The following is a 21,150-nucleotide window of genomic DNA, read 5'->3' as shown; positions in this document are numbered from 1 at the left end:
TGTTTCCAATTAAACCTGATGGACTATAACCTGGTGTTAACTTTGTCCAACACCGGCTCCTCCAATCACAACAGTCAGCCGTCATTATTTATTTAAACCTTACTTGAGTTCAGCGCCTGGCTTCAGTTGGGTCTATCTGGCCCCCTCAATGCCCCGGGTCAAAGTGAGTGACCTTCCCCTGACCCCCCTCCCAGCCACGTGACGACAAACCGCCATTGTCAGGGCAACAAGGCGCAGTGGGCGGGGCTGCGCGGCGAGGGGCGGGGCTGCGCGGTTATCATAGCAACCACACGGGGCACGGCGCGTGGGTCATAGTCCTGTCACCAGGTGAGCCCTAGGCCCGGGGTCGGGCTGTGGTAACAGTTTATCCTCAGGCCCCCAAGCCGTGCCGTTCCCCGGTTTCGGATTATTTGTTCGCAGTTGTATAAGAAGCGGGAAGTGACCAGGTCTGGGGAGGGGGAGGTTGGGGGATGGGGGATTAAACATGGAGGGGGTTTGGGCCGAGCGGGGGGTTGTCCTCACCCCATTGAGAGACATTGAGCTGGTGAGGCAGAATGGGAGCAGCTCAGATCTGGGCGGAGGAGGTTCAGAGGGAAAGCCGGGTGGAACGGAGAGGGTAAGCTGAGGAGAGGAGATCAGCAAAGTGGAAGCTGGAGAGTTGACAGGGACCAGCTGATAATTTACCCAAGCTGGAGAAATCTCCTGATGTCAGTCACTGCATTGGGCATGAATCCCTGAACTTGAACTGCAATAAGACATGATTCAGGTGCTCTGCCTCTAGCTGCATCTTTCTGAGTGACTACCAGAAGTTGATTCCTGGCAGTTTGTTTGGTTAGCTTTGCTTGTCTCCAAACTGACTGGAGTATACTATCTGTATCCTGAAAAGCCGAAGGCTGGAAGAATTCAGCAAGACAGGCAGCATCAGGATGTGGAGAAGTTAACTTTTAGGGGGGCAGGAGTCCTGAAGAAGGGTTATACCTGAAACATTAACTTCTTCACCTGCTGCCTGGCTTGCTGTATTCTTCCAGCCTCCTGCTTTTCAGGATATAGATAGTATACTCCAGTTGGTTTGGAGATAAACAAAGCTAGCCAATGGAGCTGCCTGGAATCAGCTTCTGGTAGTGACACAGTCATGCAGCTAAAAACCAAGCATTTGAATCATGCCTTACTCCATTTCAAACCGAGGGACTCGGGACTCAAGAAGGGTTACATCCAAAACGTAGGCGTCCCCACCTCCTGTTGCTGCCTGACTTTCTATGTTCTTCAGTCTCCTGCTTGGCTGCCTTAGATTCCAGCATTTGCAGTTTTTTTTGTCTTTAATCTATATCCTGAAAAGCTGGTCATTTATGATTTTCCTCATGTTCCCTCCAGTCACTGCAGATGGAGGAAAGCAAAACCCTTGATTTCAAGGCTCTGAAGAGAGAGTTAGAAACAGCCTTGTTTCTAGATGAGAAATACAAACGAGAAAATGATGCAAAGTTCAGGGCCATTCATCAGAAAGTGGGATCGTATGAGGAATTCAGGTAATGAGAAATGCTTGCATTCAGATATGATTGATGCTAATAGGTTGGGATGTTTGCACCACTTCAGAGTACATGAGGCACTTCTGCAGTCTCTGTCAGGTTGTGGTTGCCACCTGATTTTAAAATAAGTGAATGGAAATACTGAACACTAATTGCTATACACAGATCACTGGCTTTGTAGAAATGAGAACAGGGACCCATTATACTCCATTCCAGCAGAAGTGTCGATTAATGAATCACTGGATGATTAAATTTTCAGGTTTTTCAACGGATATGATATTTTGAGATACTTAAAGCATGACATGATTTGTTTATCAAGCTTAAGAGGAATGATGGCTTTGACTTGTGATTCTGCAAATTCTCCATTGTTGGATTTTACCGTAAGTGAGATCTGCCGTATTCTAATTGGTAGTGTTTGATTCATATCATTACTCATCCTCAGGGACTGGTGGAGACAGAGTTGTTGAAATTTTTAAGGCTGAGTTAAATGGATTCTTGATAAATAAGGGAATCAAAGGTTATTAGAAGTAGGGCTGAAAATGTGTTGCTGGAAAAGCGCTTTCTCCTAGAAGTTATTAGAAGTAAACAGGAATGTAAATTTAAGGCCGCAATTGTATCAACCATCATGTTATCCGCTGGCAAAAACCAGCTTGTGGTGCTGCCTGTAATACCTAGGTTCATATGTGAATTTATGTATCATGCAACTATCAGGATGGTAGAAGGTAAACCAGATTAATCATGGTTTGTTTTCCATCTAGTGATGCAAGTGTTTGTTAGTATAAACAGAATCTTGTGAAGAAACTGTTTGATTGAATATAGCCCTTTTTAAAAATTCTTCAGTGATCATGATCAAGATGGAAAATAAAACTGCTCATTACCAGAAACAGGCGTGTTGATATGCACAATGTTGACAGTTTTTTGTCAGAGCGCATATTCTGTGACCCTCCTGTTTCCAGCAGTGGTATTCTCCCATGCTGTTCAGCACAGCAATTCTGTAGATTCTTGAGGTGTATCTTGACTGGGAGGAGAAAAGAGTACTGTAGCAAGTGGCTGTCAGACTTGTATGATTTGGTTTGACAAAGCTGGTAGCACTGGGTGTCTTACCTCTCCGTGGTAGATGAGCTCTTATGCCAGTGAGCATTTGGTGATGAGTATTTTCTAATTATTGGGTTCACCCTTTTTTATTTTGTCATATCTTATTTTATAAGACTGTTATTTCCTACCTTATCCTCTGGCCTGCAATCCTATTTACTATCTTATTTCCACTAAGAGTTCAGACTTTATGGGTATGAATCAGCTGTAACATCTTTGATCTCTGATTTCTAATTACATTCAAGCACAAGGCCCTGAATATCCTGAAGTGTGGCATTGTTTGTTGTATTATTTTATCCTCTCATCCACAGTTCAGCAGGAACCATCCTGACTTGGAAATAACTCGCCAATCCTTCAGTGTCACTGGTTCAAAGTCCTGAAATCCCCCCTCTAAGGACATTGTGGGTTTACCTACAGCACGTATGTGCAGTGGTTCAAGAAGGCAGCTCACCACAGCTGCCTTCCGAAGGGCAGTTAGGAATGGGCAGTAAATGCTGGCCAGCCAGTAATGTCATTCTGCCATGAGTGAATTAAAAAGAAAAATCAGTTTCCACCTTTCCCTTCTGGGCTTTTACCGGATTGAGAAGCTAGCTCCCCACTGGGGAAGAATCCTGCTCTTTATTTTTAATCACCTTGTTCAGAGATGTTGTTATATACCTGTAGAGCAAGTGGAACTTGAACCTGATCCTTCTGGCCCAGAGATAGGGATAATACTAATGCAACACCAACAGCCTTACGAAATCCGCTCTTAAGTAAAAACTCCAATGAGCATCCTTTGCTCTCAACCAACTCTGGAGTTATTCTGTTTGACCCATATTGGGACATATTCTTCCAGCACTGACACAGCTAACATTTCAGATATGTGACCTTAACATTTTCTGTTTATAAAGGATTATTAACAGGCTTGTTCTGAGAGTACATGGAAGTTTAGTTACGTGGTCATGGTCTTTATATGCCTGCACATCTTTGGACTGTGGGAGGAAACTGGAGCACCCGGAGGAAACCCATGCAGACACGGGGAGAACGTGCAAACTCCACACAGTCAGTCGCCTGAGTTGGGAATTGAACCTGGGTCTTGGGTGCTGTGAGGCAGCAATGCTAACCACTGTGCCACCGTGCTGCCCACAAGTATGCTGTATGCTGTAGTATGCTGTATCTAAATTATCAGAGTCTTAACAGTGACTCAGTGGTGGCACACTCATTTCTTGGTCAGATATCATGGGTTCAACTCCTCTTCAGGAAAGTGAGCACAAAACCAAGACAGGAATCCCAGTGTGGTACTGAGTGATTGTTGTAATGTTGGAAGTGCTATCATTTAGATGAGATGTTAAATTTGCCCTGTCAATTAAATGGAGAAAGAAATTTTGAGGATGAGTTATGTTTGCCCAAGTGTGTCAGTATTTACCCCTCAATCAAAATCACCAAAATAAATTATCTGGTTGATCACCAGTTTGAAGGGTTAAATCTTCTTGCTGTCTCCACGTAGACTGCCTGACCTGTTGAGTGTTTCCAGCATTGCCTATTGACAACAGAGAAGGAAATGTGATGATTGAGAGTAAAATCAAGTACCAAAAGAGAAATAAAGAGCAAGAAAGAAAGTTTAGATGAGAGGAAAAAACATTTTTTAAAAAAAGGAAAAAGTTTGATATTTTAAATATGTGAAGGGAAAAGTAACAACTTGCTGGCATGGAAATTCACATTTTAAATTTACTTCTCTGGTATTTGTGTTAACAGATACTACATTGTTCAAAGGATAGTTGTACTGTTAAATCTAATCTTTCTGTATGAGTTTAAAGAGCCACTTATCACAGAGTAGAATGCTAATTGGCCCATTGACTGTATTGCTGACTCTCTGTGGAGCAATCCCTTCTGACCCACTTCCTTCACCCATTCCCCATTGCTTTGCAAATTTTAATTCCTTCAAGCACCTAGTGAATTTCCTGTTGGGCTTAATTTAGTTTTCACTCTTGGTTTAGAATTCCTTGGTGTCTGAACAGCACTCCAGAAGAGTCAGGCTAGCTTTGATCCTAAAGACTTAAACCTCACCCATTGGTTTCTTCTGAACTGTTGATTGAATACTCAGTCTGATGAAAATATTCACACTGCATTTGAATATGCAGTAGAAATCAGTAGATGTATTGAGAATTAATAATTCTCGTTTAACTTTTCTGGATTGGTTTCAAAATCAAAGCAAGCAGTGGAGTGGAGGTATGCCTAGGCAGTGGGGCAGAATACTTGAAGTTAGATTGGCTGTCTAATGTACATTCCACCTGAAGTTCAGTATCGTTGAATAAGTCAGCATTCACGATGAGCATTCTAACAGGTAGTCCATGTTGCACTGAAAAGTTTTGTTTCTGTCTAATTTGAACTTCTACTGCATAGTGCCTTGTGCTGGGAAAATAATCCAAATTGAAACTAATTAGACTCTAGCATAAGTTGGTGTTTCTATAATATCCTAACTGACTTCTATTTACTAATAAATCAGTATCGATCTCCCCATCCAATTGTCACCTGTTCTCCCAAGTACATTCACTTGTATGCTAGTAGCCTCACAGGAATAAGCAACCTTCTGACCTCTTCTACAAATGTGAGACTTTAGACTACAATGTGTAGCAGCTTATTATTTATGGGAATTAGCAGCAATTTGTCTTACCTAATGTGCTCACACCTCCAACAAAAGATCAGAAACAGGAATTCCTTTTTTTAAGAGTACACTTCAAATATCAGGAAGTTAAGAGTAAAGTTGGAAAAGTCAGGTGAAACATTTTCACTGAAAAATGTAGGGAATCCACTTCCAGGGAAACCACTGAATTGACGTAACAAGGTTTGCTTTGGCAAGATAATTGAGAGATATGGTGAGGAGATGTGAACGTTGTATCTTAAATAGGCATTTTAAACTTAAAAGCTGTTCTTGTTCAGAAATTTTCCTATACCTGTTCCTTCTGTTTTATTTCTGCCTGTCAGTGTCCTGACTGAACCCATATCGGGAATGAAAGTGAACTTTGTGATCTGTGTGGGACAGTACTGAACTTTGTAGTCTCCTTACCCACAGAACACTGACTTCTAATAGGAAAATTAGAAGTCATAAAACTTTGAGGACTAAACAAATCTTAAAAATCACACAACAGGTTATAGTTCAACAGGTTTAATTGACCCCAGTCCAACACTGGCATCTCCAAATCAAAACAAAGTGAATCCAATTTTTCTACTTTGTGCAGGGATATTGTGCTGGCATCGCACCTGAAACCCCTGGACTTGCGAGACAAGTTGGGAGCAAGGAATCAACCCTGGAATAGATGTGCTCGGTCATTGAGCACAAAAGACAGTATCCAGGTGGGGCTATCCCAGGTTAGTGTCTAATGGTCACTCAGTGTGAATAAATATAGGTAGCATTCTGTAGAAGTCAGAGATGATGCATCTTGAATGCAACACTAAAACTCTGCACTACACAATTTGAAACAATCTAAATGTTCGAGAACTGATTCGGTAAATAGAAACTATTTTCTCTGTTTTGGTCTGTCCAGAACGGAGGTAGAACCTTAATTAAAGTTGAACAGTTTGGGGATTATGTCTGGAATTCTTTTTAGTCTGAAAATACAGAATTGTTTCCTTCAGAAAGCTATTGAGCCTGGGGTTAATCGAAAACTTCAGCTGAGATCAATAAGAATTACTGCTGCAACAACATGTCAGTCAGGTAAAACTAACGTGTCTTCTAACACTCTAATCCCAGCTCACATTCTGTGTTAGTGGGTGAACCAACCCCTTGGTCACAGTTGCTTTACGATGATGTGCGCAGTCATCTTTGAAGGATCAAAACACAGCATTGCTATGAACAAGATAGTTATTTAAGGTAGGAAAGGGCTTGGAACCAAGAAGGTTAGATGATGTTAAGATACAAATCAGCCGTCACCTAATGACTGAACAGGGTCGATGAGCTCAGTGAGTTCTCTCTGTTTCTTTCCCTTGCCTCAAACACTAGTAGGTGGTTTGACACTGGGAGCATTATAGTAAGCTTGACCTTTCCTTGTATGTAACAACTTGGAGCAGGGCTGCCTGCATAATGTAGAGTGAGCAATCTTGGCTGTGTCTGCTGCTTCCTAGTCAATAATGTCGCCAACAGAGCAGGCTAATCTGCAAGGCTCAGTATCTCATTGCAGGCCTACACTCCCCATGATATAAACTTCCAATGGTTTTAAATTTAGCAAAATAAAATTCCTTTCTCTCTGTATTGTCTGCATAATTTCTTTGCTATTTAACTCCCCAATGATGTACACTGAGCAAAAGGGACCATAAATGCAAGATAGTAAATCTAGTAGTGAAATGAGGCAAGATCTCTTTATTTAGAGTGATTAGAATGTAGATCACATCACCACAAGGAGTCACAGGCAAATAGCATGGATGCATTTAAGGGGCACTTGGATGATACATGTGAGAATAATGCTAATTGGTCATGCTGTTTGGTTAAGTTTAGTTTAAGTGGAACACAGCTTATATTGAGGATAAATGCTGGCATGTCAGTCAGGTCAGTGGCCTTTTTTTTGTGCTGGTCATACAGTATAATATTGAAGTTCTTATGGGGAGTTCGAATCAGAATTTTTAATGGCATGGACTAAGTCCCTTGGCCCATTGTGTCCTATGGTCATCAAGCTTCTGTCTGTCCTAATTCCATTTACTAGCACCTAGAGTCATAGAGTCACAGAGATGTACAGCACGGAAACAGACCCTTCAATCTAGTCCCACCTGCCAGCACCCGGCCCATATCCCTCCAAACCCTTCCTATTCATATACCCAACCAAATGCCTTTTAAATGTTGCAATTGTACCAGTTTCCACCACTTCCTCTGGCAGCTCATTCCATACACGTACCACCCTCTGTATGAAAAAGTTGCCCCTTAGGTCTCTTTTATATCTTTCCCTCTCATCCTAAACCTATGCCCTCTAGTTCTGGATTCTCCCGCTCCTGGGCAAAGACTTTGTCTATTTATCTTATCCATACCCCACATAATTTCATAAACCTCTCTAAGGTCACCCCTCAGCCTCTGATGCTCCAGGGAAAACAACCCCAGCCTGTTCAGCCTTTCCCAATGGCTCAAATCCTCCAACCGTGGCAACATCCTTGTAAATTTTTTCTGAACCCTTTCAAGTTTCACAACATCTTTCCAATAGGTGTGTCATAACATAATAGGTTGATTACAATAACATAATAATAATAATAATAATATTATTAGAACTACAATTTGAACACTACATTTTCCTTCAAAGTGCCATGGCATCTTCCTCAGCTGGTTTATCTCCTCCTAGAAACTGCCTCTCTCTCAGGCAATACATCTTCATTGTCTAAATAAATCTTTAAATATCATGATGGTTTCTGGGTCTACCACCTTTTTAGGCGGTGAGTTTGACATATCACAATTGTCTAGTTGCAAATCATTATCTTTTAGGCAGACTTTGTTTTCCTTCTATATTTATTTGTACATTGCTCTCTACTGTATCTCTGTATTCCATCTTCTGTCAAATTAGTATAAAATCCCTAGGCGAAAACTATTGGCTTGTACAGATCCCACCTTCCCCAGAATGGATACAGTGCTCCAGGAATCTAAAACCTTCCCTCCTGCTCCAACTCCAGAACCACCATTTATCTGTTTTATCCACCTATTCTTATACCCACTAGTATGGCACCAGGAGTAATCCAAAGATTATAATCTTTTGAGGTCCTTTTTAAGATGCTGCCTGGCACCCTAAATTTTTGTTGCAGGATTCTGCTTTCCACTTAAGTCATTTAGCCACAATGTTAACCATGATCTCTGACCATCCTCATTCTTCAGAATGCCTTGTTACTATTCAGTGACAATTTTGACCTTACCCCCAGGGAGGTAACGCTGTCATGCAGTCACATCTGCAGCTGCTGAAATGCCAGTCTTTTTTGAATCTCCAGCCCCTACTGATCTCCCTCTCTTCCTGCTCCCATCCTGTGCAGCTGAACTTGGCTCCACTTCCCTGGGGTATTGTCTCTCACACACGCATAGAAAACTGGAGCAGAGCAAGGCTATTTGGCCCTTTGAGATTGCTCTGCCACTTCTTGTGATTCATGCATGAGTACTCCCATACCCCTTTACTGTAGCTTGCCACAATCTTTCTCCATTTTAAGTAATATTCACCCTCCTGTGTTGTTCTTGTCAAGTACATAACCTTACATTTGTACAAATTGTTTTCCAGCTGCCAAGATGTTGCCCACTGACCAAACCTCTGCATCCCCTGCAGACTGTCATTTTTACCAATTGCCTTCCCATCTATTTAAATGTCATCTGCAAAATAGTTGTTGTACGTTTACTTCTTTCAGCAAAGTCATTAATATATATTTGTGGCCTCAATATAGATTCCTGTGGCATTTCTTTAGTTACATGTTGCCATCTTGGAAATGTTCCCTTTATCCCAACTCTCTTTTCTATTAGCCAATTACAATGCTAATTACAAACCTAACACCATTACTTTTATCTTATTAAATGGCCTGACGTGTGGATAAATGCTTTCTGGAAATCCAAATATATTATATCTGTGTCTTCCCCTTTATCCATCCTGCTTTTTACCATCTCAAAGAAGTTTAAAAGTTTATCAGACACAATTTCCACTGGCTCCTTCCAGTTTCCAAGTTCATGTCCACTCTTTCATTGTAATGTTTTCCCCTCTTCTGCCTTTTCCACTTCAATTTTTCCATTTTCATGTTTGTATTTAGTTTCCCTTTTAGCTGAATTTCTTTTAGTAATTTTGAATGTCTTTGTTGCTTCCATGACAGTGACGCTGAGGATATTCATCTCCACTAGTTGCAGGAGCAATGTGCTATGTATAAACTAGTCAGAGATCACAATTACATATCTGTAGATATCCTCTGAGGTCACTATCAAAACCAAATTGGATCTGTTTGTAATAGTAAATGAGATTGTTGGTGTTTGCCAGCTGAGCTTTGTTACTAAGGTAAGTAGGAGGGAGGAGTGTTACTGGTGGATGACTGTAATGCTGGGAATGGAAGCAAATAGATTATTCAGAACAATCTACCTACAATTAAGTTGGTAAAGTGTAGTTATGTCCCCATGGTAACTTATACAATGCTTCCCCAAATTGTTTGCCATGTGAGAAATGGGCCCAATGCCTTATCTCGGGATGGAGATACTCCTATCGCCCTCCCATGCCTCCTAAAAGCTCGTTGGGCTGCATTGATATATGAATAGATGGAAAGATGACCGTCAAGCCCAGGTGTAAATGAGCTGAATTGTTTCAACGATTGTGTCCAACTGTTTCACATACTTTAAATGTCAGGCTCAATTCTCCTTCCTGTTTCCCTTGGTGATTGAGTCACTATTTTTTGCGAATTCTGTGTTTTCAAGGTGTTTGCACTGGTCAGTGCAATACCTTTTGCATATATAACGTCAAATTTTGTTCATCCCAGGCATGGTTATATTGTAAAGCAGAGCTCCCCTACATAGTTGCAACTGAATGCTTTAGCCCCATTCTCAGATAGATCAGCTGTACCTTTACTAGTTTGGTACTTGTCACACTAGCTGTTGCGAGGCCTCTCTGTGTGAGATTGCCAAATTAGTGCTGAATCACGGGCATATTTTCTGCTAGGAGTATAAATTTCTATTGAACTCAGCTGATTCTGCTCACTTTGGGTCACTGAAGGCAGGTATCATTCCAAAAACATTTGGAAGCGTAGTCACATGACTGATGTTGATCTTAGGTTGAAACCCATATCACATTATCTTTTCCTAAATCCTAGCACTCACATTCCAAGCCGAAGACAGCTGTTGAGTTTAGCCGTGACTGGAGAAGATATTACAGCACTGAAGCAGAGAAATACAGTTTCCTTCTCAGCCTTGGTGGTCAGCTTTTGGGGAACATCTTCCGTGCTGAAATTGGATTTGGATATCTTGGTGAGTTCCTCGTCATCCTTTGCAATAATTTCCAACAAACAGATGGCCAGGCAATATACTGGATCCTGCTGCATCTTTCTCAAACCCAACGATTTGACCTACATGTGGATTTCCTGAGCAGCAGCGAAAGGGAGAAAGGCATGAAGTTATTTCGAATGCTGCTACAGGTGCTGGATGGTTCCCCAGGGCTGGGCAGTGAAGAAGAGCTGGAAGGTGCAGAAGATGTTGCAAAAAAGGTGTGTGCTGCAGAGGAGGCGGTTAATACAGCAATGGTACAAAAATTAATGGAAGCGTACAAGTTGAGTAAGTCCAGTTAGAGATCGAGGTTTGGAAGATTTATCCCCATTTTGCGCACATGTGATTCTTTATTCCTTCACTTCAAAGAAAGTAAAACAAATCTTATTAATTGGGAGGGTTTGCCTTTTAGGTGGATGTTTTATTGTCAAAATGTGTGGTGCTGGAAAAGTGCAGCAAGTCAGACAGCATCCAAGGAACATGAGAGTCTACATTTCGGTCATAAGCCCTTCAGGAATGGGCTAAAATCCGAAACGTTGACTCTCCTGCTCCTCAGATGCTGCTTGACCTGCTGTGCTTTTCCAGCGCCACACATTTTGCCTCTGATCTCTAGTATCTGCACTACTCACTCTTTCCAGGTGGTTGTTTTGGTCAAAGTAATTCAACAAAAGACATTTCTCACCAGTGTAAATGTCTACCTTTTTAAAATGGGCTGTTGTTTATACTGGTCAAACTGATTAACCATTATCCATTTGTGTTACCACCCGTTTCATAGTCGCTTTAGGGTTTTTGATTATTTCAAAGCAAAAAAAAACAGTGTCTATAGCCCATCAGCTCAACCGAAGCCGATTTTAATCACCTGATGAATCGTTGCTGTTTTTAAGAAAGTTAGTAAAGCCCAGATGTTTCCAAAACGTTGGCCCACTTGCTTGAGTTAAATAAGGAGGTCTCTGTCTGCTGGGATTTACAACATTTTTGTTTTATTGGTAGTTTCCTTTTATCCTGTAGTACAATGTAAAATGTTAACCAACCTATCACTAATAACTGGAATTGAACTAAGTTTTAATTTTTAATGGTTGAGTCATTTGCACGAATGTACTCAATACAAGCATTATTGAGATTTTGTATGTGTTATGACTGGTCATCATGTGTTTTCTTGGGGGCCAGACTGGGTTACCTTGCAAGCTGGAAGAAGTCAATTTCCATTGCACCCATTTAAGCTGCTGCATTCCTGGGCTTGTACCTGGTAATGTTAACATTGCAGTGCAGAGGCTGGCCTGTGAAGCTGTCTGCTGAAGCTTTTAAAAATGTAGTATTTTTATGGAATAAAATGCTGAACACCATTCTAGGAGTACGTCAAGAAAAAAATACTAGGATTTTTATTTCTGCTTGATGTATGGTTTCTAAAATTTAAGTCTTAATTGGATGAAGCTGTTGGTATATCCCATAATAATGGGTCTTTCTTTGCTCAAACACCTTGTGTATTAATTTGTACACCGGAGTAATTGTTTGGTTTTGACACCGACTGCTTTCTACTTCAGTTTTCTCTCTGACCTCTGGTTTTTGGCTTTTTCCCCCAATGTCAGGCGTTAGACCCTGACTCCACAGTTCAATCTAAGTTGAGGCTCATCCATCCCACACCTGCATGAATCCATTAACTTCAGTATCTTCTGATGTTTCTGATGTTGGATGTCGTTGCAAAACTTGATAAGTTACAATGGAAATTTCTCAGTGTTTTTGACAAGCAAAAGTGTCTGTGAACAGCTTATCCCCAGTCTGGGAGGTTTCTGGGCATCCAACCTACCACCTCCAATAGCAGTGTGCTGAGGCAGCAGCTGGGCAGTGGGTGGATGGAGCCTGTGGGAAAGTAGGTGGAGAATGAGATTGAGCTCTATTCTTTCTACACCTGCAATTTATATCTTGTTAAAATGTGTTAATCCTAACAAATTACAGGAGCTTTATTCTTAAGATTTGTTCTTTATGACTGTTTGTTTGATGTTTACTCCAAACAATAGTATTTCTTAGTCTGCTTTTTTTTTAAAGAAAGGTTTGTTTTTAAGAAAAAGTAATTAAAAAAATCTCTGATTGCACCAGTGACATTTTTGTGGTTTTCTTTTTGTGAATTTTCTGATAATCCAGACTGAGATTGGCATATTTTCCCTTTTCAAGTAGTCAGGGGTAGATATTTTAACTTCAGCAATGGATAGAGCAACAAGTCCAAATGTAACTCAGACAGTATATTTGGTATTGCCTCGTTAATGTGACTCCCCAAGACACAGTATTATTTTGCCCACTCATTTTCTCCTTCCAATCTCCTTCAGCCTAGTCTTAAAAGAACCTCCCCTAACCATTGCAGCTATCCTGTAGCTTAAGCTTGACCAGCAGGCAGTCTGATGGCTTCTTATCTGGCTTGCTGGTGGTGTTCCGTAAAGATTCAGAGGGACATATTGAACTTGCTGCATCATGCTCTTCCAGCACTTACTTTCATATGCTGTGTTTCTGAGCATCTAGACGAGGAATGTTAATACATTTGGATGGACACCTTGATTATTAACAATGCTGGTTAATCTCATCTCCCCTGTTTACAGGAGAGCCTATGATGGCCTGTCAAGAAGGAAAATAACTTTCATGTCTTAGCAGCTTTTAGCACTTTGGGATGCCTCTGTGTTTTACAGCCTTTGAAATACTTTTGAGGTGTAATTACTGTAGCAATATCGGAAATGTGGCAATCAGTTTGTACACAAACTAACTAATCACAATTTGTGTTTTGAGAAAGAACTGCTAGGCAGGAGTTTGGGGAGAACCTCTGTGCTCTTCAGATGAGTACTATGGAATCTTTTACTCCATGTGAGAAGACAAACGGAGTCTCTGTTTGACATGTCATTCTGGCATTTCAACATTCCTTTGGTAGCATATTGGAATGTCAACTTATGTACTCCAGGGGGGCTCAAACTCTTGAATTTTTTACTTGGACTACCTGCTGTGAGCCAGTTGATGAAAATTGTGCAACGTAAGATGGTGTAAACATGATGGGCTGAATGGCCTCCTCCACTGTAATCATTTTGATGAGCACATGGAGTATTGTGCTGTATTGTTGTCTTCCTTTTAAGGCTATAAATTTCAACTGGTGTTAAGTACTAGGTAAATTCATTTGACAGTTATTCAGACTGCAGTGTTGAATTTTAGTTTTATGGATGTTGAGTAAGGAGCTTTCAATGTTGTGGCTCTAATATCTTCTGCTCTAGGAAGTGTTTCTTAAATGTGACATATAGAAATTATGTACCACTAATGTTTTTCTTGATGTAAAATTGTTTTTTTAATGTTATTGGTGCTGATCTCATAAATGGAAGGGTAGAGGCTAGTACAGGGGTATCACGAAGGATGCTAGCAACCTGACCTTTGTTCAGAGTCTCCTGCTGCTCCAATCTGGAAATCTCAGATTTTATTTAAATTTTAGTCTTGGGTTTTTTGTTTGTTTGTCTTGATATTGTATAAAGTTTAATATAAGTAACTTTTTTATTTGTAGTTAAGTATTTTCTGCCTGGGACTGCTGCTCATGAGCTGCATGAAATATATTTCATTGATGTAGCCTGGGAATTACAACAAGTCTTTGTGCACGATGAATGAATTCACTGGATCAGTGTGGAGCCTGTAGCAGGTGAAGGATATCAATAAAACCTTTCTTCACTTTCCCCTTCCCGATTTGTGCCTGTGTTTCAATAGAATAAATTTCAGCTTGCTCCTACATAACCAATTCTTAAACCATGTCAAGATACCAGTCAGACCAAAGCAAATGTGAAATGTAATTCAGTGAGTCTCTTAAATAAGTTGTGTCAGGGTTTGAGTTGGACACTGCATATAACATGCTCAATATATTGCTGTCAGTGGCAACACAAGGTTTGTGATTTGAGATTACAATGAATGTAATTGAAAACAATATAAATTGAATGAACCATCGTAAGCAAGTAAATTTAAAAGTGGGGGGTGGGGAGGGTATACAGCAATTAAATCATAATGCTTTGCTTACTGAGTTAATAGTTTAGAAGCCTGGACTAATGATCAAAAACACAGATGTAGGTCCTTCCAGTTTACTAGGGAATTAAATCCAGTAATATATGTTTATCAGTGGGATGTGGGCACCCCTGACTGAGCTAGCATTTATTACCCATTCTACTTGCCCTTGAGAAGGTGGTGGTGAGTTCCCTTCTAGAACCACTGCAGCCCATTTGTGCTGGTAGATCCGAGATACTACCAGGGAGAGAGTTCCAGGATTTTGACTTAGTGACACTGAAGAAGTGGCAATATATTTCCATGTCACGATAGTGAGTGGCTTGGAGGGATATTTGCAGTTGACAGTGTTCCCATGTATCTGCTGTCCTCCTAGATGTAGTGGTCGTGGGTTTGGAAGGTGCTGTCTAAGAAACCTCAAATTTCTGCAGTATATTTTTTAGGTGGTCCACACTGCTACTACTGAGCATTGATGGTGGAAGAAATGGATATTTGTGAACATGGTGCCAAATCAGGTAGGCTACTTTGTCCTAGATAATATCCAGCTGCTTGAGTGTTGTGGGAGTTGTACTCACCCAGACCATGGGCAGTATTCCATCACACTCCTAACTTATGTCCTGTAGATAGTGGACAGGCTTTGGGGAGTTATGAGTGAATTACTTGTTGCAGGATTCTTAGCCTCTAACCTGCTCTTGTACCACAGCTTTTGTTTGATCATAAATGGAGCTGGACTAGCCAATGGTAACTCCTAGCATGTTGATAATGGACGACTCAGCGTGGTAGTGCTATTGAATAACAAGAGGTAATGGTTAGTCTGCCTCTGTTTGGAGATGATCATTGCCTGGCAGTAGTGCGGGGCGAACATTAATTTATAGTTGTCACCTAGATATTATCCAGGTCTTGCTGCATTTGAACTTGGGCTGCTTCAGAAACTGAGGAGTTGTGAATGATGTTGAATGTCCCAATTCTGAAGGGAGGGGGTTCCACAACGTTCCTCAGATCACTGCACCTGCAGTATCCTGAGATCCACACTCAGTGCCATGTGGCATCAGATGTACACTCTCTCGACCTTTCTCGAACAGCATTGCAACCTGCTGACTCAAGGCTGCACTATCCCGCAGTTCCACTTCCTCCTCTAGTTCATTCACCGTGCTAGCAAGAAACCTTTTCCTTTCAGGCATAAAGGCTCACAAGATGCAACAACTCAGATACCCTTGGCCTTCTGGAATCTTCCTCCCCTCCCCTTCCTTCTGTCAGGTATTCACCAACTCCCCTAACCTTCCACCCTCTGATCCACTCAACAAAGTACAGTACATTGCTCTGTGTCCCCGCCTTAATGAATTTCGGGCATGACATGACATTGAACTCTTCTGCTGTCTTTACCTCTGTTCTTTAGGGAAGAGTCCTTTCCCCATTCCACAGACTCCTTCGCCAGCTCCAATACTCTCCCTGTACCTTCCTCTGGCCTTTTTAACTGCACTTGATCTTTCATTGAGAACTGTCAACATGACATTGGTCACCTCAATTTCTCGAACCCCCTCAGCCAATCCAACCTATCTCCCTCCGAACTGACTGCACTCTCTATTTGCTTAGATCCAACCTTGACTTTGTTATTGAGCCAGCCGTGAAGGGTGATGCTGTTGTAGTCTGTCGTACTGACCTTTACATTGCACAGGCTGAGCGCCAGCTCTCAAGATACCTCCTTCCACATCCCCCAGACCATGACCCCACCATGGCCACGTCAGGCCATTGGATCCACTAGTCACTGACCTAGTTTCATCTGGTGATCTCCCCCACACCTGCCTCAAGCTGATCGACCCCAGCCTCGTACAGCTCGCTTCTACCTTCTTCCGAGAATCCACAAACAGCACCACCCTGACAGTCATGTTGGTTTTGCCTGCTCCTGCCCCAGAGAACTCATCCCTTCCTACCCCGTGCTGCAGTCCCTGTTTACGTATACCCAGGATTCCTCTGATAGTTTATGCCTGTTTTGGATTTTCCAGTTTGCAGGCTCTAGCTGCCATCTTCTTGTTTTACCATGGACATGCAATCCCTTTCCATATCCATCCCCCACCAGGATGGTCTTGGGCTCTCTGCATCTTCCTGGAGCAAAGGCCTGAAATGGCTCCACCCACCACCATCCTCCTCCACCTGGCTGCGTTTGACATTACCCTCAACAACTTTTTAAAGTCCTCTCCATTTTGTCAGGTCAGAGGGGTGGCCATGGGTACTTGCATGGGCCCCAATTAAGCCTGTCTCTTTGGGGGGGGGTACGTGGAACATTGCTTGTTACAGTCCTATTCTGGCCCCCACCCACAACTTTCTCCGATCTATCGATGATACCATTGGTGCAGCTTCCCCTCTCATCTGGAATTGGAAAAGTTCATTTTTTTTGGCTTCCAATTTCCACCCTGTCCTCACTTTCACAATCCTCTGACTCCTTCCTTCCCTTCCTTGACATCTGTTTCCATTTCTGGGGATAGACTGGCCACTAATATCTGATGTAAACCTCCTGACTCCCACAGCAACCTGGGCAATAATCTTTGTACGCTGCTTCCTGTAAAGACTCCATTCCATTCTCCCAATTCCTCTGTCTCTGTCACATATGTTCCAAAGAGGCTAACTTTGAAAAGGGAACCTTTTTAAAATGTCCACCTTCTTCCTCAGCTACCTTCTTTCCCAGCACCGTTGTTGACAGGGCCCTCAACTGGGTCTGACCCATCCCCTACACTTCTGCCCTCACCTCCCCCCCCCCCCCCCCCCCCCCCCCACCACCACCACTTCCCTCCTGCAACAGCGATAGAGTTCCCCTTGTCCTGCATACCATACCATCCGCATCCAGAAGATCGTGAGCTACCATTTCCTCCACCGTCAGACATATATTCCCCTCCCCTCCTCCTATGCCTTCCCCTCTGGTACACCATGGTCCACTTTTCCATCATTCCCAAAACTGTCCCATAGCACCTTTCCCTGCAACTGCCAAAGGTGTAACATCTGCACGTTTACCTTGACAGGGTCCAAGGGCCCAAATACATCTTCCCGATGAAGTAGAACTTTAATTGTACTTCTCATAATCTATCTACTGCATTTGCTGCTCACAGTATGGTCTCTTCTACGTTGGGGAAATGCAACATAGACTGGGTGAGTGCTTCACAGAGCATCTACATTCTGCGCACAAAAGACCCTGAGCATCCAGTTACTTGCCACTTTAACACACCATGCTGTTCCCTGGCCAATACCTCTGTCCCAGTGAAGCTCAGTGCAAGGTTGGAGGACAGCACTTCATTTTCTGCCTGGGGACCCTGCAGCACTCCAGCCCCCATATCGAGTTCAAAAGTTTTAGGGCTTGAAATCTCCCATGGTCTAGCCCCCAGTCCATACATCAGGCCTTGTCATCACATAGGCTGCCATTAGACACTACCTATTGTTAGCCACTAATAGTCCCCTTAACAGCTATTCACCCACCTGCCCAGATTGTTATTTACTCCTTTGTCTGTCCAATCCTCCTTATCTCTCTCTTTGGGCTCTATTGTTTACTCCTTTCCCTCTCCTCCCCACCTGATCATCTGCATATTGTTACAACACTGCTAATTTAAACCTGACATACAGAAAGGTTTACCTTGTGCTGTAATCTGTTGAATTCCAAGTGGCAAATAACTATTCCAGATAGGGGCAGCACGGTGGCTCTGGTTAGCACTGTTGTCCCAGGTTCGATTCCAGCCTTGGGCGACTGTGTGGAGTTTGCACATTCTCTCCATGACTGTGTGGGTTTCCTCCGAGTGTTCTAGTTTCTTCCCACAGTCCAAAGATGTGCAGGTCAAGTGAATGGCCAATAGTGTTAGGTGCATTAGTCAGAGAGAAATGGGTTTGGGTGGGTTACTCTTTGGTAGGTTGGTGTGGATTTGTTGGGCCAAATGGCTTGTTTCCACATTGCAGGGAATCAAATTTAATCTAATCTTGCTATTCAAAGAAAAAAAATTAACAATTTTTAAATTTTTAAGTCCAAAGAGAACATTAAACAAGAACTATTTACAACTCCTTTTTCTGAAACCTATTTTTGTCTCCACTCTACAATACTGGTCTGATAAATTCCCTCTTAATTTTACAGCAAATCAATTTCAAACCCAGTTCTCATCTTTGAATATTGATCTTTCTCTGTAGATTTGACTAGATAGGCTTTGGTGTTCTGCTGCACAAATTTCTTATGGACTGGTACCTTTCAGAGAGCTATTCTGTTGGCTGTTATGTTGGTACTTTGCAGCTCTTTGCTGTCCTCCCTCTAACTGTTCAAAATGTCTGATTTTAGACACCAAAACATTGGATGACATCAAATCAAAGAAATGATCCAAACAGTAAAATTCAAATTCAATTGGATCTTGATATCTGGGGCATAATTTAAACTGATATGTGACATAAACTAGCTATACTTTCTATATTCTCATCTAAATCATTATTGTAAGTGATGATCCTTGCAGCACACTGCTGGTCACAGGCCTCCAGTCTGAACACAACCTTCTACCACCACCTCTCTCTTACTATCATGTCAATTTTACATCCAATTGGTTAGCTTTCCCTGGATACCATGTGCTCCAACCTTATCAACCAATCTACCATGTGCAGCCTTGTTGAAGGCCTCACTAAAGTCCATGTAGACTGTCTACCGCACTGCCCTCATCTATCAAAAAAACCCTTCAAGTCAAATTTGTGAGAGACAATTTCCCATGCATAATGCCATGCTGCTAATCCCTAATCATTCCTTAACTTTCCACATATTTCTCTGTCTTGTAGAATCCCCTCAACAACTTATCCAGCACTGACATTAGACCACCAGTCTGTAGTTCCCAGGCTTTTCCTTGCAGCCTTTCTTAAACAATAACTTTTAAACTTTAGCCACTTTTGGTCTTCTGGCAAATATCTCTGCTAGAGGTCCCACAGTTTCTTCACTACTTTCCCACAATGTCCTGGGATACAATGATCAAGTTCGGGGGATTTATCTAACTTTGTCTCCTTCAATTTTTTTAAAAAAATTGTTTTCCAATAGTTTTCCAATCCTCAGTGAGTTTTAAAGAATCTAATGATCCAAGGTGGATATAATTTCTGGCAATTACAGAATATTCAGCACTATTTGCAACTCTTCAGACACTGAAGAAATCTGTGTCCATATGCAGCAAGACCTGGACAACATCCAAGCATTGGGTGATAGCTGGCAAGAATTACCCATGCTAGATAAGTGCCAGGCAATGACTGGTTAGATTCTCTCTTGTTAAAGACATTCTCCCTTGACATTGAATGCTATTACCATTACTGAATCCCCCATTATCAATATCTTGGGGCTTACCATTGACCTCAAAATACTGGGTCAGAGGATGGTAACTCCCTCTAAACTCCTCAAACCAATCCAACATCAACACCGCATGAGTCTGGAGTATGATGGGATGCTCTCCAATTTATTTCAATTGCAGAAATGCGCTTACTTCAAAAAAATCTTTATATACATACAGTTACTGAAGCGGTTCTGTGGCAGTCTTTGAATGTAAATAGCAAACAAACATTGGTATTCCCTGCAGTTGCAAAAATCTGCAGGCAATTCTTATTGATTCGGGACTATATATTATATACACATTTGAGGCATAGGGAGGGTCTGAACAGCAACTGAATGGATCCCCTTTTGTACTTTGACAGAAGGACCTTAAACGATTGTCTTTCTTCACTGTGCCTTGGTGGAAGCTTCCCCACTTTAATGTGTCCCTCAGAGGGCACATAGTCCTGGAGCTTGGAATGTGGTGTTCTACAACACTTGGTTGAGGTCAACTCTTTCAGGTCGATCAAAGAGCAGTTTTCACTGAGTTTATGGTCTTCCTAGTTGAGTTGATATTTGTCTTGGTGTGTGTGCCGGGGAACACCCCGTAGGGCACAGAGTCCTGCATTACGGAGCTGTTCGGGACAAACCTTGACAAACAAAACCACTTCATCGCTCTCCAGACCATTCCAGCAGGAGATATGTGACAGTCTCTACCCAAGTGCAGGCACTTTGAGGGCCGCGGGTGTTGACACTGAGTGTCCAGGACTACATGAAGGATCCAACAGGCAGTGCCCTTCTCACCACTAGCCAAGCGATGTCTTGGTGCTTTTCGAAAGTTCTGGCGATAAGGCATTTTGCTAAATGACTTTTACAGTCTGCTCAAGGAACAACCCAAGAGGGTCAACTCTCTTGTTTCCACAGAATTTTAAGGATGCTACATGTTGAACACTTACTGATGGACTTATGGGCAAAGATGTTTTCCTTTACAAATGTTTTAAGAGGTACAGTTGATACAGAATGATCTGACTACTTGGAACATTCTGTGGCAACGAGGCAGTCCCATTTTTTTGTAACACTGGATGATCCTCAATAAAAAAAAAACCACTGCATCTTCCTTCAGACCTCTATTGCAAAGGCACATTCCAGAAGGAGATATGTGACTGTTTAAACTCCTCCACAGCCAATACTACTTTGTTATTATTGCCAAAAATATACTTTATTCGTAGAAAGAAATCTTTGGTACATGCATACTTAATGAAGCCATTCAGATCCATGCTGACTTT

General features: G+C 42.0%; 1 protein-coding gene across 3 annotated transcripts; it reads left to right on the top strand.

The window, feature by feature from the left end:
• The first annotated feature begins 279 nt into the window (after nt 1–279).
• ccdc103 (coiled-coil domain containing 103) lies at nt 280–14,200 on the top strand. Of its 3 annotated transcripts, XM_060848754.1 has the most exons (5): nt 280–327; nt 1,372–1,523; nt 5,834–5,963; nt 10,389–10,778; nt 14,084–14,200. In XM_060848754.1, the coding sequence occupies exons 2-5, from the start codon at nt 1,381–1,383 to the stop codon at nt 14,144–14,146; spliced, it is 726 nt and encodes a 241-aa protein (XP_060704737.1). In that variant the 5' UTR covers nt 280–327; nt 1,372–1,380; the 3' UTR covers nt 14,147–14,200. The 3 variants fall into 3 exon arrangements, with proteins under 3 accessions (XP_060704737.1, XP_060704735.1, XP_060704736.1); XM_060848752.1 differs by lacking the exon at nt 14,084–14,200 and having other exon boundaries at nt 10,389–12,574; XM_060848753.1 differs by lacking the exons at nt 280–327; nt 14,084–14,200 and adding an exon at nt 363–446 and having other exon boundaries at nt 10,389–12,574.
• Nucleotides 14,201–21,150: the final 6,950 nt, after the last annotated feature.

The sequence above is a fragment of the Hemiscyllium ocellatum genome, chromosome 32, assembly GCF_020745735.1.
Source record: "Hemiscyllium ocellatum isolate sHemOce1 chromosome 32, sHemOce1.pat.X.cur, whole genome shotgun sequence".
Classification (NCBI taxonomy): Eukaryota; Metazoa; Chordata; class Chondrichthyes; order Orectolobiformes; family Hemiscylliidae; genus Hemiscyllium; species Hemiscyllium ocellatum.
This window is presented reverse-complemented; position numbering and strand designations above follow the sequence as displayed.

Excerpts from the sequence above, each read along its gene's own strand:
- ccdc103 (XM_060848752.1), top strand. The coding sequence starts at position 1,381 with ATGGAGGAAAGCAAAACCCTTGATTTCAAGGCTCTGAAGAGAGAGTTA. Across the intron at positions 1,524-5,833 it reads GGATCGTATGAGGAATTCAG|GGATATTGTGCTGGCATCGC; the intron begins GTAATGAGAAAT and ends TACTTTGTGCAG. Across the intron at positions 5,964-10,388 it reads TCCAGGTGGGGCTATCCCAG|CACTCACATTCCAAGCCGAA; the intron begins GTTAGTGTCTAA and ends CCTAAATCCTAG.